The sequence below is a fragment of the Hippocampus comes genome, unplaced genomic scaffold, assembly GCF_001891065.2.
Source record: "Hippocampus comes isolate QL1 unplaced genomic scaffold, H_comes_QL1_v1.1 scaffold68, whole genome shotgun sequence".
NCBI classification, from domain to species: domain Eukaryota; kingdom Metazoa; phylum Chordata; class Actinopteri; order Syngnathiformes; family Syngnathidae; genus Hippocampus; species Hippocampus comes.
Window position 1 is genome coordinate 4,975,767 of NW_017805625.1, and position 24,744 is coordinate 5,000,510.

At 41.4% G+C, this 24,744-nt stretch overlaps 2 protein-coding genes and 1 long non-coding RNA gene across 5 annotated transcripts in view; 1 reads left to right on the plus strand and 2 right to left on the minus strand.

Moving 5' to 3' along the window:
- tex264a (testis expressed 264, ER-phagy receptor a) overlaps positions 1-9,237 on the minus strand; it is a 47,272-nt gene extending 38,035 nt beyond the window's left edge. Inside the window, exon 1 of the mRNA XM_019881090.1 lies at positions 8,668-9,237. Coding sequence (XP_019736649.1) covers positions 8,668-8,925 — 258 coding nt within the window. The 5' untranslated portion in view covers positions 8,926-9,237. The remainder of the gene's footprint in view (positions 1-8,667) is intronic.
- On the plus strand, positions 1,591-2,740 carry LOC109522480 (uncharacterized). The gene is made up of 3 exons (XR_002169574.1): positions 1,591-1,752; positions 1,839-1,949; positions 2,074-2,740. It is a non-coding gene; the product is annotated as an uncharacterized LOC109522480 (long non-coding RNA).
- Positions 9,238-9,945: 708 nt separating the features above from the next.
- Positions 9,946-24,630, minus strand: fancd2 (FA complementation group D2). 3 transcript variants are annotated; one of them, XM_019881089.1, is made up of 44 exons: positions 24,522-24,630; positions 24,250-24,313; positions 23,792-23,926; positions 23,651-23,718; positions 23,319-23,425; positions 23,159-23,219; positions 23,027-23,079; positions 22,849-22,927; positions 22,599-22,723; positions 22,438-22,525; positions 21,891-21,995; positions 21,414-21,514; positions 21,225-21,336; positions 21,093-21,128; positions 20,078-20,224; positions 19,870-20,004; positions 19,657-19,788; positions 18,892-18,996; positions 18,083-18,192; positions 17,944-17,998; positions 17,714-17,833; positions 17,351-17,424; positions 17,120-17,263; positions 16,942-17,036; positions 16,732-16,847; positions 16,262-16,370; positions 16,091-16,189; positions 15,885-15,979; positions 15,562-15,720; positions 15,359-15,466; positions 14,709-14,837; positions 14,515-14,633; positions 14,289-14,399; positions 13,733-13,863; positions 13,541-13,640; positions 12,896-13,018; positions 12,716-12,809; positions 12,380-12,451; positions 12,227-12,265; positions 12,066-12,140; positions 11,857-11,931; positions 11,173-11,319; positions 10,999-11,085; positions 9,946-10,203 (listed from the first exon to the last, which is right to left on the minus strand). In XM_019881089.1, the coding sequence occupies exons 1-44, from the start codon at positions 24,618-24,620 to the stop codon at positions 10,114-10,116; spliced, it is 4,428 nt and encodes a 1,475-aa protein (XP_019736648.1). In that variant the 5' UTR covers positions 24,621-24,630; the 3' UTR covers positions 9,946-10,113. The 3 variants fall into 3 exon arrangements, with proteins under 3 accessions (XP_019736648.1, XP_019736646.1, XP_019736645.1); XM_019881087.1 differs by having other exon boundaries at positions 15,359-15,463; positions 16,942-17,039; XM_019881086.1 differs by having other exon boundaries at positions 16,942-17,039.
- Positions 24,631-24,744: the final 114 nt, after the last annotated feature.

The following is a 24,744-nucleotide window of genomic DNA, read 5'->3' on the forward strand; positions in this document are numbered from 1 at the left end:
GATGTTCTAGGGGTTTGTTGAGCGGTGCGAGGGGGGGGGGGGGGGGGGGGGGTAATTAAATAAAAAGTACAAGTAGTAGCCCCAAAAAACATGTTTTGAGAATTATTTGTTGTTATATCGGTCAAAGACGGTTTTTGAAAGTTCAGTCCCAAGTGTCAAGAGCAGGGGAACCGTCGGCTGCTTCCAAACAATTCTTTTTCTCTGAGGTAGCTGCAGGACGGGCTTCTGAGACTTTTGATAGCTTCAGGTGAAGCAGAGCATGAGACCCTGGGATGGACTGTGGAGCATTCACCTCAGTCACAAGACAGTATACAGACATAATGTTTCTCCACTATGCCGCAAAGAAAATAAAAGAAATAGATCAGAGCGTCTGAACTCGTGCAGGAATCGGCCTGCATGTATTTCTGAGGATCCCAGGCAGAGGACACATACAGCTAACTTTCATTGAACATGTGAGGCACTTAGTTCTAACAAATGGTGCCAATTCTCATCTGTACCTGATACTCTTAAGCAATGTCTCCGAGGGTCTGTTGGGAGAAAAAGTCATTTCAAAAGCAAGTCTTTGCCCGAGGCTACAAGGGCTATTTTTGATGGATGAGGGCTCTCAAACAATAAAAAGGTACAGCTGACAGAGGTAATTCTTTATTAGCAGACACATAATGAGGATTTACTCTCTTCATCTTGCCCGCTCTTGGCCTTGCATCTCTTCCCTCCTGGCTATCAGCACTTGGTGCGGATTGTTTTCAAGTGCGGGCCCCTGCTGCAAGTGGTAGCAGGTTGTGTGGTGTGTAGAGGGGGTACTTGTTCAAACCAGGCCAGGTGCCAACTTTGGCTTCAGGCTGAGGACACCGTGCTCATTAAAAACCAACAGCCAAGCAATAATTTTCTTTTTCAACATACAGGATGATGACTACGCTCCTTGAGAGTTGACTATGTGTTCCTTTTGCATTGCTAGCTAATATCGGGGCTGTACTATCAGAAGTCTTTGCTATTCCATTTTTTTTTTTTTCTGTCAATCCATCCAGAACCAAGTACAGCGCTGGTCCCTTTAGGTGATGCTGAGACCTGGCTGGTAGATACACGCGTCATCCTGGGAGCCTTGGCATCTACGATTACTGGCAACGGCAAGCGAACGGCTGGAGGCGGGACGTGGTTATCCTTGGCCGCAGTCTCGGATCTGGTCATCCAGCTGGCCGCGGCGTGGCCCTCCCCCTTGGCCAGATGTCGCAGAGCGAGGAGATGGTCTTTTCTAATAGGAGAAATGAACAAATTGCTCCCTCATCTGCATTAGCAGACTGCCTCGCCAACTAATGTTTCGCTCCCTTTCGCAAACTATGATTAATACCGGGCCATTTCATCCATTTTTCTGTGCATGGGGCAAAAAAAAAAAAAACAATCAAGCCACAGAACTGATGGTGTGGAAGATTTAAAGACATTCCTCAACACCTTGTTTCTCTGACTAATAGCAGCATGCGTGCTAATGTCTCAGTTTGCAGGGGGGAAAAAAAATGAATGTCGCATCCTTGGGCACACACACACACACACACACACACACACACACACACACACACACACACACACACACAATATTATGGGGGAAAAAATACAACAGTCCCCCCAGCATGTTTCAGTCTGTGTGCTCATTTTGCAGCAGCTCTCTATGGAGGCGTCCATAAACATGAAATGGGATCTTAGCGTTACTGGCAGCTTGAATCACATTGACTCTGGAACCCGTGGAAGCGGACGACAAGAGTATGAACATCTTTTTTTTTTCAATTTATGTCCGCATTTAAAAGTGGCGATGAGCCTTCCACCTTTCATGTTCTTTCCGTCGACAGACATACAAGCGGCGATAAAATGCAGATAAATTTGACAGGGGAGCGCAGCGGCGCCGGGCGCTCTGATCAGGCATTCTCATTGATGAATTGGATCACTGCGATGCTCTCAAGGTGAGTCAGACTAAATCCAATTTATACACCTCTTGCCAGCTATTGCCACCCCTCAACTCATCCTTCTGTGCCACTCCCACGCATGTCTACGTGTGAAATGGTTTTCTTCTCTGCTTGCCACAAGAAGCCTCAGGAGCAACAGAAAAAACACACGTGGACTTTGAGCACAATGTGACACAACCCGGGTATGTACAAAGCATTAAAAGTTGCACATTTTGGAAACCGACACACATTTTCAGGAAAAAATATGCCTTGGGAGTGCCTTCAGAACATGACAGATGGCAATCGCACATCACACATTGCTCAATTTGATTTTCAAAATATGTCGATGGACAAGGTCTTTTTTAGATGATGTTTAAAACTAAAAAGTTAACGTGTGTGTAAAATAGTTCTCATATTATACGGGCGATGAATTGCACTTGTCATAGTTTGGCTAGTCCTGCGACTCAGGTGCGACTTGTATATATTCAAATTAGAGCTTGGACTAACACCCCAAATCTCCGTTCCCTGATCACATTTACTTTTTGACATTTGGCAATTATTTTTGGTGTTTGCTAACCGCAAAAATAAAGAAGTAGTCGTAGTAGTGGTAGTAGTTGTCGTCGTCATGACAACTACTGTGTGATGTGATAGCTAGTTTAACACACGCCTTCCTTGTGCCCAAACAATTATCTACAGCACCAAAAGACGCAATAACCGACCAGAGTTCAACCTGTGGCCAAAATATGACAGGGGATTCTAGTTAAGGTATGCTATTTTAAACTAAAAAGAAAAACCTTTCGGGAGTTAAAAACAAAGATTTTGTCCAAACGAAACTCTAATTACTTTACCAATATTTGATAAACTAATAAATATGTTGTACTTTTTATATGCAATAAAACAATTATTTAATTCGATAAATGAAAAAAAAAGAATACATTTACATTACTGCGCAATTAAATGTACAATTTGGAAAAGAAAAATCCTAATTTCCAGCGTCACTCGCATCTCAAGGCACAGCTCAATAGGCTATTCCAAATATTTTATGCAGGCCGTCAAATGCTCAAGGTTTTAATTATTGTACAAAGAAATCAAGATGTTGATCAGGACCCCAGAACGAGTTGCTCACTCTCTGCTGAATTATTGCATCCACCCTGCCGACACACCCACAGGCCTCTGCCCACTCTCTGTGATGAATCTTGCAGCCAACCTGCCTGCCTATGGAGCGGTTACTCTTTTTACGCCCTGCTACACGACAAGAGCTTGTTTACCTCGTCGGGAAATCTGTTACAGCAGCAATAGAAAGAACAGAGAGAAAAAAAAAAACCTTACCCTCAGGATCTTCTTTGATCATAAATGATAACCTCAAATGTGGCTGATCTGTGTTTGTTTGGTGCACCTGCAGGCCAGCAAATTAACCCTAGGCTAAAGTGCTCAATTCCTCAGGCTTGTGTTTGCAATTACAAGCACATATGCAAACAGTCACAAGCATGGATGCGCATAACAAATCAAAACAGTTCAAGGGGGAGCAACAAGATGTTGGGCTAATTGGCCAGTGTTGACTCACAGACCGTCCTAAACAATGCAAGAGGAGAAGGTCAGCTACGCCGCAGACAGTTCAAACCACACAAAGTTGCCACACTTGTCAAATGAACAACAGAAACTATACTGAAAGTCAATTTGAAAGTTACTTAATGAAATAGATGTGATCCACACTGCAAACATCACAGACTTAACAATTTACAGCAAGTAATGCAGGTTTTATTTCATTTGATCTATCTTCTTGTAGCACTTGGCCTCAGTAGGATCGCAGGTGAGCTTGAGCCGATCGCAGCTGGCTTTTGGCGAAAGAGCTGGGGTATACCCTGGGCCGGTCACCATTCTATCGCGGCGCATATACACACGTGGACAAAACTGTTGATACAGTCCCGTGGATCTTACAGTTCTGAATATGTGCAAGTGTAGTCACAGGGACATCAAGATGCATGATAAGTTTAAGGCTTTTATTCCAGAAAAGCTTTCAGACTTTAAACCTGTATTGAAAAGAATATTTGTTAGGACGAACACTATAGCGCTGTCAAGCTGCAAGGAGAACGTCTTCTAGCCTTTCTGTGCTTGTGTGCATTTTGGTTTCTAATATCTGTAGACATATCATTCCCTTCCTTTGGTCCGGATTTAGTGTGGTGCACACCATCTCACCAAAGAGCACTGTGATTACTTCTCACCCTTTGAATGAATAAGACTACCGACTGATTACAAGTTTGAAGACGCCTGTGATGCTCATTAGGAGACGAAACTTGGTTGAACATGTCTCTTTGGTCAAATTATTTTCTTATAACCTTTTTTTCTGGTTTTACCATCATTTCTGTCTAGGACAATTCATGAGTTTGTTTGACTGATTGATTTTTTAAAAAAATAATTCTGTTTAGCCCACAATTCAAAAGCAATGTCTGATTTTAACTGGTTAATTTTCATCATGTTTTCATTTATTATTGTCTTTTGCCAGATTCAAGTTATTTCTGTGACGAGGGGTACCACCAATTTTGTCCACGTGCGTATAGACAAACAACAACTATACAAGCTGACCATTCACATCCATTGGGCAATTTAGAAGATAACAAGCATGTTTTTAAAATGTAGGAATATAAAGGCCACACAAGCGCAAGGAAAACTTACAAACGCCACACAGGAAGGCCAGAGCCAAGATTCGAACTCCAAAAGTCATAATTATGAGACAGACATGCTAACCATGAGTCTATCGTGTTGCCTGCACTGTATTGCATTTTTCTGCTGTTATTGATTACATTTAATGACCATGGTTGATCAGAAATTGAGCGCAAGACATTGAAGTTAACACGTAGCTGCAATTGGGGAGCAACGGCCTTCTACACAACTCTAGGCCTGTGACAATACTGCCATCTAGTGGTCGTAAGTAAGTTTACATGGGCATAGCTGGAAAAATCCGCTCAGGTAATTAAATGAATACTGTATTTAATTCCAACCACTGAGTTACATACTGCATTTTTTTTCTTTGAAATTAGGCAACAAATATCAGATTAAGCTCCCACAGAGAGACATTTCAATTGCTAACAACCTGTGCTAGATGTAAACTATGTTTCAGCTGTTTTATGGAAAAAAAAAGGCACACTCTGTCCCAACATCAAATGTTTACCAGGAGAACTTCAAATCAGAATTAAGGAGGGTTGCAAAATGGTGGATATATATTGTTCTGCTTTCTAACAACTGGTACTGAGGTTTGAATCCAGACTTGAGCCTTTCTGTGTGGAGTTTGCATGTTCTACCTATGTTTGGGTTTTCTCCGGTTATTCCAGCTTCCTCCAACACTTCAAAAACTTGCATGTAAGAATATATGAAGACTCTAAACTATCCATGGGTGGGAATGTAAGTGGGAATATGTGTAATATGTCTGTCTATATTGACACTACTATTGGCTAGTGACCAGTCCTCTGTATACACCACCATTAACTCGCTGAATGAATTTGAGTATTAGACTCGGCTCAAGTCACCACTTGATGCACATATACCCCATAGAAATTTTACAGTTTCAAATTCAATACATTTCACAACAGAAATTGCTGTGCATGCACAACTGAGGACTTAAGATCCTCCCCAAATGACATCTGCTGCAAGTCATGTAAATTTGTTGTGGGAAGAACAAAGCAGGAAATGAAAACTTACATCTCCTAAAGTAAATTAGTTTCTCTTTTATGTGTGGTTAGTAAACAGCATTTGTAAAAGGGTTGACAAGGCCCATGGTAGAAAGCCAACATGGGGAAATAGCCATGAATTCAGCTTAAGTGAATGCCAGAAGAGTGCTTCTTGCTGACTATATAACATTCCAACTTAAATTAGTGTCACGTCAAAAAAATAAATAACAGAGTACAAGAGCCCCAGGACTGTGATTTGTTTATCAAATCCCCATAAAAGTCAGCTCTTATTTACAAATGAAGCAGGTCATGAGCGGGCCATGGAATACTGTTGCCGAGCGGCGCGTAAAATCACATAACAGCATCGTTGTGATCTCCCCCCTAGTCTATCCAACAATAGAGACACCAGCAAAAATGTTCTAAAAAAGCTCCTCGCTGAGCCTCTGGCCAGAACTTTTCTTAAGTTTGACTCTCACACTCTTAACTTTTCCACTGACTGGAAAGCAGAGAACAAAGTTTCCCCCTGTGAGCAACTCTTATACGAATTACCTCAGACTGAAAGACATTTTCATTGAATACACCAAAACCTCTAAGCTCAACTCTCTTGAGTTAGCATGTTCTCGTACTTCTGGGGTTTTCTTTCAGTAAGCCAAGCTTCCTTCCATATTCCACAAGCATGCTTCTTAGGTACAAAGAAGAAAAAGTCTCGAAATTGTCTATAGGCGTGAATGTGAGTGTGAGCGGTTGTTTGTCGAAATGGGCCCTGCGATTGGCTGGCGAGAGCGACAGGAAGTACCCCGCCTCTCGCTTCAAAGTCAGCTGTGATAGGCTCCAGCTGGAGAAAAAAAAACGATAGATGGATAGATAGACTAGGTCACAATGCCCCTGGGGATTAAAAAAACAAACAAACAAAAAAAAAAAAAACATTTATTTTGGCAGACAGTTGGCCAACACAACACATAATCACAACAGTGTACTACTGTGATTATTGATGCAGAAATACAACATAAAGTACCACCTCACATAACAGCATTGCTCTCAATATCGTGTGTGTGTGTGTGTGTGTGTGTGTGTGTGTGTGTGTGTGTGTGTGTGTGTGTGTGTGTGTGTGTGTGTGTGTGTGTGTGTGTGTGTTTAAGTGTTACTCGCATATCTGTTGAGAACTCAGAATTTCCATCTGACAAACACCCACCGTTCAGACAATACATTGAATGCGTGTTATATTTAATGCTGTGGGCATACTTTTCCCAAAACCAAGCTAAGAAAAGGGAGGGTGGAAAAAAAAGCACAAACATTACACAAAAAGTAAAATAGCCATCTACAATATTGTACTTTATAAAAACATACAGTAATGAAACCAATTACCATGGGATTTAGGGACTGGGCCGACCCGCCAAGAGCAAAAATCTGCGTATAATTGACGTCTATTATAAAAGCACTGTAAAAAAAAAACTATTATTAAAGAGCTACTCCATATTGCTGTATTAACCAGCGGTTGTGGCATAAACCTGACATTGATCGGTGGTCTAATACATTTGTTTTGTGCTGAACGCTATCGCGTCGTCGCTTCTCCCATCTGGGTGAGCGTTATTTACCGCTGTCTGGACAGCTGCGAGTCAAGTGTGCGTTTCCTGCTTGTCAGCGCTCTGCAGTGGAAAGACTCTTGTTTGCATCTTTGGAGTCAAGTGAGGCAGCCCGCAGCCAGCATATGTGGGTGGAAACTATCAACAGTGCAACGTGTCATTTAGCAGCTGACCAGTTTCATCAGACAGGCTCCTTTTCTCAAAAGAGATCGCTTTTATGTTTAATCCCTCAAGGGCAGATTTCTCTTTTGAAAGAGGCAGTTATCAAATCATCAAGAAAGTGATAAAACCATAGAACTTGAACTAATTCGTACAGTTACAAAGGTTCACTGAGAGGAACAAACTTAACTCATATCGTAACTCAGAACTCACATATCTTCATTGTCAACTTTGACAATGAAGATATGAATACAGGGGGTGCTTAGTTTACGACATTCTGACATTCGTGATCTCAAAGTTATGAAATAATTTGGGCAGCAACATCAGAGTATGTCGTAATGTGGCACCAGAGGGTACGGTCAGTTTCAGCAAGTGTTTTTCATCCGATTGATTCATATGTATGGCTTATGACTGATTTCTGTAGAAATATTTACTGTAATTATGACTTTTGGGTGTTTACGAACAGCGTTCAATTAACTGGTCTGGGCAACTGCGTAAAATGTTATGATGCAGCACAAGAAACAGGCTTGTTACTGCCATACTTAGTGTTGTTCATTTGTTTTATATTAATGGCCTAGTTGTACTTTTATAAAAAAAAATATTGACTGTGTAATTATGACTTTGCTACAGTGGTAGTGTACGTTAGTGGCAGGCATACATGATCATGTGGCACTGGAATGAATACACAATACACACTCAGTTAGCATCATACTTAGTATTTTTCATTTGATTGTTTGCACATGTATTATTACTATTTTTATATATTTATGGCCTACAGGTGTTTTTCACGAAAATATTTTATTTTGTTGACTCAAACAGGCTTCCTTTGTCTCTTTGATTAATTTTCAACGGAATGTGCTGAATGTCTTTATACCAGTTGCTCTTGCTCCGTGTATCGTTTCTCTTTGCACATAAACTTTGTAAACCTTCCTCCTGTTGTGATTTGCTCGACTGCTTATTTTTATTGTGCTGTTAACAGTATATTTGGATCGATTCCATTTCAGATGGGTGATAGTCAACAGTTAGCTTTCGCTTTCTGATTGTGCTTTGTTTTTGTTTGTTTTTTTGTTTATCTACTTTTATGCATTGACTGTCATGTGACGTGCTCCACCTTCTTGGCCAGGTCACCCTTGAAAGAGACCTGGGTTTTTATAGGTTTTGGTTTTCTGCTTAGATAAAACGATAATTAACAGTTTACTGGATTAATGTATGGGACAATCATTGGAATAATGTAAATACGGGTGGGTGGGCGTGGCGAAGTGGTGCCATTCGCCTCAATTTGAGCCAAGAAAAACCCTCCCAACGGTGCTATCGTACACGCACACACACCTGCTCGGGGTCATCGTAGAAGACACCGATCGTCCTCTGCTTGGGTCCAATGCTGCAGGTCTCTGTGAAGGCTGCCCCGCAGTCCTTGTAGGCTCCCTCTTTGAATTTATAAGCAAAGGTCACATTTGTAATCGGGGGTGGTCCCGTCTTCACGTCCACATCCACCAGAAGGCCCGAGTAGATCAGATAGCCCCCCACGGTCGCCACCAAGCACAGCAGAAGGACGACGATGAGAAGAAGGAGAAGGAACTCAGACATGGTTTCGGCAACTCGGCGCCGCTAACTGCAGGTTGTTTGATTGGGGAAATTTGTCCAGCCTCAAATGTCCTTTTCCGGTTTCGACGCGGCGACTGTCACCCAGCAGGTTCATACGACAGCTACAAGGGCGCGCACGGAAGAGAATAGGTGTTAAATTTGGTAAGCCGTTGCAAAAGGACTCTGAAAAAGACACTTTTGTTTACCGTGGTTTCCCCGAACAGTTGGATAAGCTTCCTGGATATACCACCCACCTCAACGTGGAGGGGTGGAGGCAATACCAATTTTTTTGGAAAGAACGATATTAATATTCATAAGAAGCTAACGTTGTTAATATTTCAACACTAAAAAGGGAGCTATGTTTATTTTGTACTATGAGATAAAGTGTATTTGGTGAGCAATACATACATATTTCTACCACAAGATACCCCGTGATAGTGTGTCGTGGTTCAGTCCAACGCTGACAGACGATAGGAGGCATCAGCAGAAAACTGTGACATCGACACTTTCTCTGTTCTTGAAGTCGCGTTGTGTTGTTTAGATGATGTTTGTTTCATGCTGTTTAATTAATGACAGATTCAAACGTATGCCTTTTTAAACAGAATGCATAAACTTCCGCAGAGGGAAACTGTGGAATGACATTGAAGTTGACGTTTCAAACGATCAAAGTTTTAATTACGTTTTCAGGTTAAAAACGTAATTACTGAGATTCTTTTTTTGGGGGAACTTGAGTTGCTGCTTTTGCATTTCTGGTGGTCAAGTGCTTGTTTTACTTGCATCTACTTCACTACTGCCGATTATGTGCTGAGGGCAAATTTGCACTTTTTCACAAAAATGTCACAATACAGCAGCACTGGGCACCCTATTTGTAGAATTTACAACAAAGACCTAAGTGTTAAGTCAGTCTGTACTGTTATGTATTCTACAAGCGCGACTGTTTTGTCTGAAACATTATAAGTTTTACTAACTTTAATTCATGTAATGATGGACGTTTGGGTGTAAGGAGTACAATAAATCACAACAGAAACAAGTAACATTTTAATGATTTTTGGCAAAAACAAATAACATTTTTTTGAACCAAAAACAAAATCACATTATAAACAGTATCATGAAGAATTTTGACTGTACGCTGTGAAGCGAGACCCCAATGCACGTCGGTTGTAAAAAGTACTGAATAGATTTGTTGAAGAGTCAGTCTGTTTCAGAGTCATCTGCTTGATCCTGATCGTCTTTCCCCTCTCTGTTGCTCTTCCTTTTCACCTCAGCGTCACTATCCTGTTCCTAAGGGAAAACACACAACTGACATTCGGAAGCTCTTTGCATAACGCAAAGTTTATGCAAATCGTCATAAACGGCAGATAACATGTTCTGGGAACTGACAAAATACAATTCACTTGCTAGAGGACCTTATAATAAATAACCCAGTTATCTTATCAGGCACACTAGCCTCTTTTTCAATGAACGTCCTGCTTTGGCAATACTTTTGCAGGAGTGGCTGGAGGCCCTGTTGTGTAGTCTGTCTGCACTCCTGCCAAATTTTAAAGCGACATGCTGTTTACTCTGCACCGTTGTGATTGCATAGTGCCCTCCTCGCTTTTTAAAGTGGTCCATTGATCCAACTGTACACATGTGCCTTCTTAAAAACAGACTGTTGTTGTGAAACGCTCCATAATCTTCCTTAACTACCACAATGAAAACATTACCTAATACCTTCAGTTGTCAACAAAGAGTTCAAGTCAAGGTAATGTAGGGTAATTAAGCACAAATGGATTGCATGCTGGAACTGAGAACTGATCAGCAAGTCAAGAAATTACAAATGCATGGTTGCAAATTACCATAAGGTAAGAAGCCCCTGAGGTGACATGGAATACAAAAAAAGAAACCCACCACTTTGTATAGCCTCCCAAAGATTGCGAGGGAACTCACAAAGGTTTTATTTCTTCCACATCACTCCACGGGGCTCCATAATAGAGTATTCCACCACAGTTTTGGGATTTTTCTCACCTTTTAAAATGCGAGTGGATAAAACCCTTACCCACCCACCAGCCTTCTCTCAAAGATGAAAATTGGAAATACCTCTTCCTCTGATTGGCCCTGTGGAGCCAGTTCTTCTTCCTCATCCTCCTCACTTTCTTGTGACCTTTGAGAAAGAATCTCTTCACCCTGGAGCATACAGGTGCAGTGTCTCATGATCAGATGGATATTATAACATCAGTCCACCAAGCCAATACAAGTCATGTGATGTTAAACCTTCAGGTTGCGATTCTTGAGATTGCCGATCCAAAAGGCCCCCTGACAGTTGTTGAGGGTGAGCATGGCCTTCACTCTGTACACAAACAGCTCAAGACTCTTCTTCAAGGCCGGAACGTGGTTGGTCAAACTTGTGTCCTGGTGAATCTGAGTGTCATGGAAAATACCAACATACATTTTGGTCATTATTTCTTTTCAATATACCGTAGATTGTCAGGCCCAAGGAGTGTAGGGGTGGGAGCGGGAGGATGTGGTTTGGGGGGGATTGTGAATTTAAGAATTGTGTCATGATTATCATTTAGTTTAAGACACCTTAGTTATAATAGTAAGAGTGTCATGACACATCCGAGCAAGAGATGTTGGTGAAGTGAACCTGTGGGAGCAGTCCAGTATTGCAATGTGGTCACCAATTAAGTTGTTTTCTTCCCTGATGCCACAGTCATAATGCTAAGAGGACAATGTTATGTTTCATTGGGCCCAAACAGCAAAAGACTGGTTGTGAGTGGTGGATTGACCACAGGAATCCACAAGTTAATTCTATTGATGTGTGGGAGAAGCTAACAACAGTGAACCCCTGGACTACAGGACACATGGATGGAAAGTTAAAGGTGGCTCAAAAACAATATTGAAATATACGGTATGAGGGTAGGCAGTGTAACAATATACACTCATATAGGCAGCAACCTTGGAGTGTCCACAAACGTGATGGAGCTGTCGGGTGCTGAGTTGGAAGGTCTTCAACATATTCTGCACGTCCTCCTAAGAAAGAAGGTAACACCAAACTTAGTCATTGCACTGGCAATACTTGATTCACAACTTACTTTTTTTTTTTTTCTTTTCCTACTTCATGTTGTGGAGCTCCCATGCCTATAACAGAGTCATCTCATACATACCTTGTGCCTTTTGAAACTGTAGTCGAGCAGCGGCATCCCCAACTTCAAGAACGACTCCAAGAAAAGACGTCCATACTACCCATGAAGAAAACAAAGGTTTATACATTCCAAAGTCTCCTTTCGAACATACAAATACATCTCAGCATTACAATCAAATTCACCTTCAGGCAAACATTAAGGACGGGCCTCGAGTCAAACACCTGCGAGACAGGGTTTGAAGGTCAAAAAAGGGGAATGAGCGAACTGACAAAGGATAAGGTAAAATAAAAGTCATAAATGGAATTGAGCCAGCGGAAGACAAACAGATGACACACCTTGACTATGCTGACCAGGATGTGAAAGTCCCGCACTGCCAGGTTCCATGTCAGCAGCTTCTCACTCTGGGCCTGAAGAAGACATGGATATGTGCTGCTATGTAGTTTAATGAGCTTCAATACAAGAGCTGTATCAACATTTCTGCCTGTACAAATACTGTATAAGACAAATTTTTGATTGAAACTGTCAGAGAGGTATTAATTTACCATCCAGGTTATCATTGTGTGACTATTTCTGTAAAGGCAGAAATGTGAGCTACAACTCAATACAGTGTACTTAATGTGGCTGGTAAATGTATCAGGGCATGTTGTTTAGGGTGACATCTGGTGGCAGACCTCACTGCTGTCATTGATTTTGCCTGATGGAATCTTCCGGACCGATTTTTCCAGCTCTGCCATCAAAACTTTATAGAAGACCAGGAATGTCTGCCTTTGGGAATAGAGATCAAAATGCAACCTCATATCCACACATTGATATGACAGGATTGAGTATGATGACGATGAGGATTTATCTACTTGCTGAGTGTCGGCCAGGAAGCGGAACTCTCGTCTTTTGATGCGTTGATTATCTGAGGAAACCCTTCGTTCGCTATTTCCTCCACCGCCTTCAGGACATCGTCCACATGCTCCATGTAGATGCTATGGACAACAGCGAATATTTACTTTTCAAGTGTAAATTCAGACGATAACTCTCAGATTTTAGCCTGTGCGTCTTAGCTGATGCCCCAAAACATTTTTCTGTCTTTTCTGATTAGAGTTGCCACCTTTTAGAGACACAAAATTAGGAACAGCTGCTCAATCTTATGAGACCCAGTACAAGAACTGCATGAAAGGGGGAGCTTGTCCTTAAAATAATAATAATAATAATAATAATAATTATGCTAATAATAAATTTAGGATGTGTCAAATCATTCATGGGCACATATCACAGCTGGGCGCTGACCTTTTCGGTTGGATTTGAGGAGCATTAGTGAAGTGAGGCTACATTTATATCATGCTAGTGGTTTTAAAACGGCAAACACCCCCTTCAATGCTGAGTTCTGAGAGGTATTAAAAAAAAAAAATTTAAAAAAAGGGTTATTTGTGATTGTAATTTGTAGCGGTGAATTAATGCAGTTTATCCTATTGTGAGGTGCTCCTGATAATGTTAAGTTGACATACCTCAGGAGAGTGTGAAGTGCTTCATTGAATTTGGTCCCTCGTTGCTTTTCACCACTGACCGTTATCCACGACTGGCTCAGGAAGCGCCGTGCAAGAGAAGCTTAAGTAGAAAACAGAAACCAACCATACATCGTGGAAGTCCGCTTGATTGTAAAGGAGGAGATGTAATTGCTAGACGGATGTTAGACTAACCAGTCTGCTCCCTATAAGCAATAGCGTTGCCTCCTTTCTCGGAAATAGTGGACAAGAGCTGAGAGAGGCACAGAGCCGAACTGAGATTCGGAATGGTGCTGCGGAAGTTCAGCAGGTATTCAAAGCTGTGTCTGGGAACAAAAAGACAAAAGTTTAACGTTTCAATATGTACAGTATATAATGTCAAAGAACTATCTTTGAATGAAGAGATCAGTGGGTCTGATTCACGGGGACGTTCATAAGACTTTGAAGAATGACATTCTTGTGTGTAAATGGGAGTTGAGAACCAATTTGTACTCCAGGATGATTCCTGAATGAGGTGCCCCAATAATTACAGATGTATATTGTTAACAGTCTCGGGCAAAAATGGTCATTATTATCTTAGCAAAGGTAGACGGTTTATTAAAAGCACTTATGTTGTATTGTATCGTTTTGTCCGGTGTGCTTGGGTGTGCCTCTTACAACACTTACTCAGAGGAAAGATTAAAATATTTTTCTAGAAGTTTGGTGTAGTAGTACCAGGAAGAACATTCATGTTTGTAGCCTTCTTACTCACTTAACAAGCAGCTCCAGATTCAGCTCAGTTCCTCCATCTTTCACTCGACCCACCAAAACTCCCAAAGCTTTCTTCAGCAAGCTGCGATGTCCCGGCAGGCTGAATCCAGACCTGTCATTTCAATGACCACCCAAACACACATATACAGACTGACTGATCTAAGATGCCTCCGGGGTACAAAAAAAAAAAGACTGATGCCTGATGTGAAGTAGTGCTCCCTGCTCACCAGCTAAAGATGGTGTTCAACACTAGCAGGAGAAGCTGGCAGCACGAAGATATTAACTGGTGCTCCTGAGCGTCTACGGTGGGTCCGTCCACAATACCGTCATTGTCAGAGAGTAATGTCTGAAGACATGACAGAACAGTTAAGAGTTGTACTAAAGATGGTCCAGTTTTTAATCTCAGTTTCTTCTTTTCTACCTGGAAATGATTGTGACAGTTCTCCAAGTGAGAGCAGAGGGCAGGCAGCATCTGGACACAGAAGGAAGCTACATCTTTGGGGCTCTTCTGTTGGAGGTGGGAGAAGCCAATACTCTTGTCGGCCCGTGCCTGTCACCATATATATGACAATCAATAAAGAATAGTTTAGTATTTAAATCTTATCCGTCAGTCTACATCGCTATCAAAGCTATAGATCATTGTAAAATAAAGTATCACTACATGTTTGGCCATATAACTGCCATTTACATCACTTTAATAACCACACATCATTAGGGAAAGCTTTATTTTAACGTTGACCACTTCTGAATTTGACTTTCAAAATCAAATGGGAACAAACTCAAGTCAAAAAACGTCTTCATTATATGATCTATATGCCCCACGAGTCCGAACACAGCACTGTGATTAATATTATCGTCCTGGAATTTATGCAGCACCGCCGTGCATGCATGAGTTGAGAATAGAGAGGGATTCTCACAACAGACGACACCCACATTAATAAACAAATTCCTCTTAATTCCTCTCGTGACCAGTGTGAGTCAAACAAATAAAAGTATTTACAGTAAATCCAGTGCTATAATGTTGTAGCCTGTTGAGTCTATTTCTGTGCTGTTGTTTTGACAGTTGTGCACCTTGAGGAAAGGTACTCTCTTGGCAGGGGAGGCCGTCAGACGAAATTCCATTTTGCGGAGCATATCTTCCAGCAGGAAAACCAGCTCTGCCGGACCTAACAGAGCCTGAAAGAGATTCACAACACACAGTGTATGCTGTTTACGCGCATTTTGGTTTGAAATTTTGATAAGTGGGTCCCACTGGAAAGGACTCTTTGTCTCACTTTGGTGCCGAGCTCAGAGTCCAGCGTGGAGCTGGCTCGCAAGCCACACTCCAGCACACTGAGACTCTCCATGTCGAGCTCCCTGAAAAACGGCCTGTAGGATGCCAGGTTGACTCCTTGTCCGGCCTCCTTCTCTTTTTCCCTCTCCTTCTCTGGGTCCTTTTACAAGCACAAGTACAGTAGTCACATTTGACAGATTTTTGTGATGTTAGTGCTTCAGAACATCGCTTGCACCCCAGTCGGTAGTATAAAAACTGGAGCAGGACTTCAAAACAACCACACCCTAAGTCAGCACCGGAGTACAATTTGAATTCATAGTTCACCTGCTGCGTTTCATCTTCTTCTGTCTTGTCCTCCAGCTGAGAGCTGCCTTCAGAGGAATTATTTCCAGGCGCCTTCCTTTTCTTTCCAGAGGCATCTTGAAAGTATGTTAAAAAAAAAGACACCCTCTCAGTGCCTATTCACTTCTTCTAGTTTTTTCCTTCCATTTAAGCTATAGTATAAAATATATTCACTATTGTGCGCTTACCTTTCTTCGTCTTACTTGAAGGAGGAGTGGTGCTGGATACAATCATGTCCGTGCTCTCTCCATCAAAGTTAGCAACAGGTGGAACATAGCCAGGAGTACCTAAAACAAAGTGTTTTTTTAAAACTCACCCAGGCCTGGAATGAGAGCCAATACAGTGCACGCAGTACCCACTGGCTAAAGCCCTCTCCAAAAGGGTGTGAAGGTAAGTGATGTTCTGTAGACGGGTCATCACTTTCATCTTCATCTCTTTGTCCTTGATCTTATAGAAGGCATTTATCACCTGCCAACACACACCAGCCATTATGGTGACAGGTGGCTTAAAAATTAAGGAAGCTCATATAAAAGTCTACTCTTGTAAATTTGACATACCAAAGAGTGTTAAAAAAATATTTAAAATATATATGAGGCTTCAACATGGTGACAAATCAAGCCATTTCCTCCCTCCCAAACATCGTGAGTGTGTCGCTGAATGTCGTGAAACCACGCCCTGCTCAACTGTCAATTTAATACCACTTCTGCGCCGAGAAAAAAATGAACACCACTTTGTAAGGCATCTTGCTTATGCCTCCATATAAGCACTTGTTTAAGCTACAAAAAGGATCACCTGGTGATGCCTGGATCACCTTGCCATGTGCAGTTACCTCTCTGAACCAGTTGATGGTATGAAATAGCAGAGTGCAGATGAACTCCTTCTCCACTTTGGACATGGTGTCTATTTTTTCTACAACATCCATGTCTGTTAAGATGAGAGGGCAGCCTGGAATCCCAAATGCACACACAAGTTTTTGTTTTTAACAGGAATGCCACAAAGAATAAGAGGGCTTCAAAATGAATTTCAATCATTTTCTCACCCAGTAATGCATCAATCTCCTCTAAGTCCTCTTGGTTCTGTTTCTCCTCACAAACCCGCAGCAGCCGGAAAAATGGGGACAAACAGAGAGAACTCCTGCTGACAAAAGAACAGTTCAATACACATGTGGTCAGTTAAATCCGGAATCCAGATAGATGACGTTCATTCAATTAACTGACTTGTTATCCTTCTTGTCTCGACAATGTTGCTCCCCCCTGCTCTGCATGTCTTTGGCCAGCAGAGGCATCAAGTTGATGGCAATGCCTCCCTGACTCTCGTCCTCGTCTAGGTTGTACATGACGCGCGCTGGGAAGGGGAACGACCTGCGGCCACAACCGGATAGCATTAATAAGGAAGGCTTAGTTATCAAAGGTGCATAGGAAGATGAGTTCCAGCTGCCGATCACTGACCCTGATATTTCTGGACCCAGATCCACCACAAAGTCACCCTGGAAGACATCTAAGACTCTGCTGCTAATCTTTTCCTGTGCATGAAGAAAAACAATAGCACACAAGAGAGCATATTGAACAAAGAGATTTTTTTTTTCTAAAAAAAGAAATAAATTCCAGATAACAGATGAGATAATAAGTGAATAATTAAAGATGTCATGCCACAGCACTGACAAAGCATCAATGAGTTTGGTCTGTCATCCTTACACAGTACTGCTCAGAACTCCATTTGCATGGTATATTGTGATTACTATGATATGCCGTGCGCTGCTACATCTGCAGCACAAAACACAAAAGTTTGTAAGAATTAGCAGTTCTAGTTACCTGTACTTGTGGGTCCAGAGTGGAAGATTGAATCAGATTGGCTAGCTCGTCACAGTACAAAGCTGCAGCCTCAGGTGAAGTCTCACTACTGGACTGCACCAACTCTAACAGGGCTGATAACTGTAACAAGATAAGAATGCCATCGAGTTTGTCGAACAAACCTGAACTGAAATGAACCACTGTTGAAACAAATCTGAATGAAATATAGGAGAAATTGTCTTTACGTGCACCTGTCTGAATGTCTCTGGTGGTAACGGGTTGTCCTGAGTATCTTTGGCTTGAGGTCTGGTTGTGCAAAGAGTAAAGTGAGGAAATAACATGGACAGACGGAATGAAAACACAACACAATCTGTGAGGAAAAGGTCTTACGCGGGCGCCCCCATGCTGCCGATGATCATAACGCCACCAATGATCCCGATGCGCTTATACTTGGGTGCAGTGCTGGAGAGTTGTTTCCGAATCACAATGTGCATGTCGTCCTGAAGAGAGGCACTCAATAAATGTCAGACGTAGGTCAAGACAACAGTCATTACAAATAAGGCTAAATGATATGAGAAATTAATCATTGCATTTTTTCCACCCTCAATATTGTGATTATTTTTTCTGTCTATCTTGGATTTTAACTAGTTAAGGTATAGAATGGAGAACCTTTTTGACTTATACAACAGAGTTTAATAAACTGCCTGCGTGGCAATTATTTTTTCAAGATCCTCTGGGGATTTAAAAATTGCGTTCCATAGTACAGTCAAACCTCGGTTTTTGAACGTCTCTGTTCTCGACCAAATCGGTTTTCGACCAAAAATTTCGAGTTTTTTATGCCTCGGATGATGACCGAATTTCGGTTCTCGAACAAACTGAGTGCACTTGAATGCGTCACTTGACTCCTCTCGCCTTCCTTACACGAGGAAGTGACGCTTCCTTGGGTAGACGAGGAAGTGACGCTTCTTCGTGTAGCGTTCCATTGTGAACAGACGTGTTCAATAAAGATTTTTCTTTTAAAAAGAGCGTGGTTTCGGTTTTCGAATAAATTGGTTTTCGAACAGCCTTCTGGAACGGATTATGGTCAAAAACCGAGGTATGACTGTACTATATTGCAATGTCAGATCTATTTCAATTCATCGTTCAGCCTTCATGACAAAAGTGCCAAATATAGTAGATGATTAAATGAAGGAACACACCTGAATGTGTGAGCCTTGTTGTGGTCCAAATGCCAGCCTGCTCAGCAACTGGAAAAGTCTGCGAATTTGCTGAGGTGAGAGATTGTCCAGGTAATCCAGAATTCCCTGCCAAAAATATTGTGGTTCCGGTAGTTAGGAGTAGACTGACAAACCTGTATTCACATCAGCAGGATGACAGGGACAAATATCATTATACTGGGGGAAAAGATGAAGACAAGCCCACTCTTATTTACCAGAAGGGCATTTTCTGACAATTTGAATACATATTATAAGCAAAAACAGAGCCATAGAAATGTTTGGGAATACAAGAAATTCAGTCAATGTAAAATTAGACATAAAAATCAACTGCGATAGCATTAGCGAACAATTCAATGAGACTCAAAGCGAATAAAATACTGTTGGTAATCTCAGGTTTGATTATCATTGTCTAGTTGGTAATTTGTGTTTAATCTTTATTATTATGGTTGTCGTTTGCAGTTGTGTAAAACTAAAGTGCATCATAATGAGATCTGGTTTTGATATTGTGGTTGTTTGACATAATTGTTTATGAGCAAAACAGTAACCAAAATATTACAAACACACACACACACACACACACACGTATAACTACGAAAAAATAAAATTTACTTATATTTGGATGTAATTTTGCAGTGTACCTAATAAATTGTCGAGTGAGTGTCTGTGTTGGTTTAAGAAAGGCGTCTCCTATCTAGATCAATGTTTTTTCTGTTTTGCCAACGACAGATAAAACGACCTTTGCCTCACCTTGACAAAAACAGCATACGGCCCCATTTCTTTAGGTTTTTCAGTAACCAGACCACAGAGGAGCTCCAGGGCCATGTCCACCTCAACGCCGACACCACTGCATACGTGGGTCACCAGTGAGCCCACAACCTCCTTCAAATACGACACGAAACATATTTTATATTTTTAAACAGATGACACAATTGTGCACTTAAACAAGAATGGTGTGCTAACCTGCTGGCAGTAAGTATCAAAGGCAATGAAGGAATGCCGATACATATGCCCAGCAAACAGGACCACGCAGGGGTCTGGCGAGCGCAGCAAACTCTGCGCCAGGGCTAGGATGGAGGCAAAATATCCCCGTAGGACCTAAGCCCAGGATGAAACACACATGTCAAATAATGACAAATCATAACAGCCATGTGTCGGTGAATGCACTTGCCTGCTTATTATCCTTAAAGGTCTTCTGGAGCAGGGCCTCGGGGATCAAGCCAGTCCGCACTTTCATCTTCAGCACCTTCTCGGCGCCTCGACGACTCTGGTTGGCGTTAGTGGAGTGCAGGATGAACAGCACCAGCAGATCTATCACCTGAAGAAACAGCAGAAGGATTTTATAATATAGTGAGGCACAGCAGATTGCACAAAAATCCAGAACACATTTCTCATAGATGTTCAAATATTGATCGGCTTTGATAAATGTTCAAGGCGTTTTCCTTTTTTTACAGTTTAGATATTTAGTATTGTTCAGGGTTGTCTCATACAAAGTCAATGGGGAAAGACTCCCGCTGAACAGGAAAAGGGGAGCAAATGGATAGGTGGATAGATATTTCCAAAATACTTATTTTCCAGATCTTTGTATTTAAAAAAAAAAAAAAAAAAAAAAAGGAAAACCGGGTAGTTGACGTTGAGACCCAAATAAGAAGTATTATTTTTCTAAATTACAAAGGTACAGGTACGCCTGAAAAGGCGATGATCAAAATAAACTTTTGCATGATTGAATTTTTTTCCACAATTGTTGTTTTCGGGATGTAGTAAATGCATGTTGAAGTGGTAACATTTGAGTCACTTTTGGCCATACAAGAACTGCATTAAAAATTCTGCTAATAGAAAAATAATAAATCAGCTTTGTTTAACACTGCCGGAGAAGTAGGAAATCAACATGTTTATTTTGGCACAGTTTTTCTGTGATGTAGCGCTGCATAGGAAACTACAACCACAATACTAAATATAGCACTAAACATTCGATTGAAAAAAATTCCTCTCCAACAGAATCAATCAAAATTTTGCAAAAAGGGTGTGCGAGTGTACTGTATTTCTTGATGTCCATATGTGTGTGTGCCTCCTAACTATAGCCAGTAAACAACAACTGCGCTGAACATATCCCATTTCATTGTTCTTACTGTAAAAGAGTGGGGAGGGAAATAAAGTATGAAGTGGACTTAAAATATGACATTCACCTTGTGGTTCTCCACTTCTTCCACAGACTCGATTGCCTGTGGGAAAACAGAACACAAAGCAATGACATTGAAAGAGTTGTTTTGGCTCAGAACAGAAATCAACCCAAGAGAAGGAACAAAACAGTTGTGCACATTTAGCCAGGCCTCAGATATGGTCTTCTGAAAGCGCACTGCTGACTTAATGGCATCCACGATCAAGGTAATGACATCCTGGCTGCCAGTGGTTACTGTAGCTGAGTTGGACCTGATCCACACAAAAGACTTCTTAGAATTAGGGTTGAGCAGCATCATGTGTTGTATGTATTGTGTGGTGAGTCATACACTGCTGCTCCTTTGCTCTTAAGGCGGCTCTGGGATGCTTGCAGCACAGGAGGGAGAACACACTGTTCCAGTTCTAGTTTCTTACGGAGCCCACACACCACCTGCCAACAAACAAATATGTCATCATTATATAAATGTCACATCAGGACACACTCATAGGCCACTTTCACGCTTTGCTATGTCTCACACATTCTATTGAGATCTAATGCAACAAGCTGTAAATGCCTTTAATGCTCAGTTTTTAATCGACATGGTCAGAAAGGTATTACTTTAATAGTACGATCTTTTTATCATGGTTACAGTTTGAAGTGGTGTACAAAACCAAGGATTAGTCTCAAATAGAAATTGAGGTTTTGTTATCATGTTGTCATTACATTATGCTTTACCGACCATGGAGTGCATTTCGAAAAAGTTATGTTTATGTTTCACCCCCACCCCATAGGAAAAAAAAAAGGTTGTTGATTCCAGCGCTCTAACCTCATATGCATCAGATGCCGAGATAGAATGCAGAATAAATTTGACCACCACAGGCAGGTCTTCCAGTTGCACAGCAGCTAAGGTGGTCATGACAGCTCCGCGAACCTTAGACAAAATTAACATGGATATCTTGTTATTTGTGCAATTACAAGGAGCATGTGAAAGCCACAGTTCGGTCTCGAAAAATTTGGACAGTAACAATGTAATTTTCGATTAGAAAATGTTGTAAAGGAAAAATGTAATTTAAATTATGAAAATATTTGCAGTAATGTCAAATGCCATACTTCCAAGCCCCTGAAAAAAATGCGGCTGCTGATATAAAAAGGCTATGATTCCACATTTTTTAATATATGTAGTGCCTTCGGAAGGCAAATTACTAGTTTATAACAAACAATCAACATTTAATGTAAAACGGAATGAAACTGATGTCACAGCAAACACTTGTATCTGTAGTATGAGTATTTACTGTTCTGTTACACAAAATGGCCAAAACATTTGCAAGATATTATAAACAATATCCACAACACAAAAGATTGACTCTAAGTACCTCAGTCAGTAATGAGGAGGTGAGGTTCAGGCTTGAGAGAGCATCCAAGATAGCCACAGTCAACTGAGTGTTCTCCTTTAGTACAGAACTGCACAGAATGTTGAAGATTTTCAGCAACACGTCGCTCATAATGATTCGAGCTGGTAGTCTACGGCACTTACTTCAGCTCTCTGGCTATATCATTGTGTTGTGAATCCTCCAGTATCTCTGGTAGGCTGGTGATGATGTCACGCTGAACATCCACCGGTGCTACTGCCAGCAGCTCCATGAGCTTGGTCGCCAGCTCCTACATTAAAAAGCCACTTGAAAAAGACTGGAGTACACAAACAGCATTCAGCGTTTTGATGTGCCGAATTAAAACGTCCACAGAGGAATCAATTGAATCTGTCATTAAAGAAATTACACCGGTACCTTGCTTTCCACCACTCTGTCAAGCCACTTGAGCTGGTTGATGATAATGCGTGGAATGCTGAGCCCGGCATCATCAGCACTACGAGACAGAACAAACGGCCATCACAATCACTATTTCTGTACTTAAAGCAGAAGAAATTAGTAACATGGTAAACAATAACATAACATGCTGTCTGACCTGTTGAGCATATATTCAGGTAGTTTCTCAAGCAACGTGTTTACAATAAGAGTCTATGTGAAGAAAGGGAGCAGACATCAGTGGTGCATGTACGAAGCACTTTTTCAGTTGTTCTTTTGGGGCCAGTCGTACCTGAAGCATCTCAATGCCAAGCAGCATGCGTAGCAGGCTTTCCTGGAAGGAGCTGACATGCCTGCAGCACAAAAACATGAGTGTGTTACTTACATCTCCAGAGGGGCATATTATTGCAAATACCATATCGGCTTTTGTGTTCAATTGGATTGAAAGTCACCTCGAGTCGCCATCGGGCATTCTTGGGAGACAAGGGAGAAGGCAATTCCTGAACCGGTCTGTGTCCTCAATATGAGACTCCAGTCCACTGATGAATTCCTGCAAAATCTGCACAATGACATGGCAAGTACTCTTTCATGATGTGATCAATACTTCATTGCTTGTGTGCATTTTGTTTGATATAATAGGACACATTTTGTAAAATGATGAGTAAATGCTCTTCCCACAAAATTTGGGTGACCAACCATACAATACAGTATTTTACAAGTGACAGTTGTTTAATTGTTTGTTTATTTTATTCATTGATTTCAAAGATGTGTCTTGCATACTCACTCCAGGGTACCTGGGGCTCTTCTGTAGCTTTTGCTTTATCCTTTTTTGAAACACCACCTGGTCAACAGCTGGGGAGAGAAGTCGAACATACAAATGAATGGTGGATTACAATTAAACAACCGGGTGTCCTTTGAAATTTACCAATCTCGTTGGAGGCGTTGCCCTGAGTCAATGTGACACCCGCCTCTCGTACAAACAAACTAAAGACACTTTCTGTTGTCTCTTCTGGAGCAGACACTGCAGACTGGCGACCAGTGATGCGACTCTTCTTTGCCTCTGTGTGCAAACAAAATAAAATAAGCATTACATGTTCAGTAAAAGTTAATGACAGAGGGATATGGGTAATACAATTGCTTGTATTGCTGATTTCAACACAGGACCTTATTTTGCCATTAACTGCTGATGGTAAACTACCTGTACCATTGATACATGTTAAATTGTAATCTAAGTTAACATAAAGCACAGTGCCTGCAATTGTCAGCCTCCTGACCAACATATTGAACGGAGCGATCATCAATGGACACTTTTGGTGACCGATTTGTGAGGTGTGTCGTCGTAAGATTTTATAAAATACGGACCTAGGATAGTGTCTTACTTACTAGTAGAGGATGCGGGGTGTTTCTCTCCATTATTCACAGACGAGTTCCGTCTTTTCCGCATCATCTGGTAGACAAGATAGACAACGTTTGCTATATACAAGACCAGGCTAACAACGTTATTCCAAAAACAACTCTTCACGGCAACTAGCGCTATAGAGCTAACGTTAGCTTGTCATGTCAACGGAAGCAACCAGTAACATAGGATCGTTTGAGAGTGTCATGGTTATAATAACGTTCCGCTTTCAATTTTGCAAATTATGGAAGAATATAACCTCGATAAGCTCTGCTTGCCACAAAGCTAAGCCCCCCACTGGCCACTTCTTAGCGCCACAGACTCTTCTCCCAGCACATAATTCGCGCCAATGATCCATACGTCATCGGTCGGGCTAGGGAACTGTCTACAATTATACGTTCGTTGGGTGACTATAAAAGCAACGTATAATTTTCCAAAACGAAACTAAATACAGTATTGCATATTTAAAGTTGTTATATTTT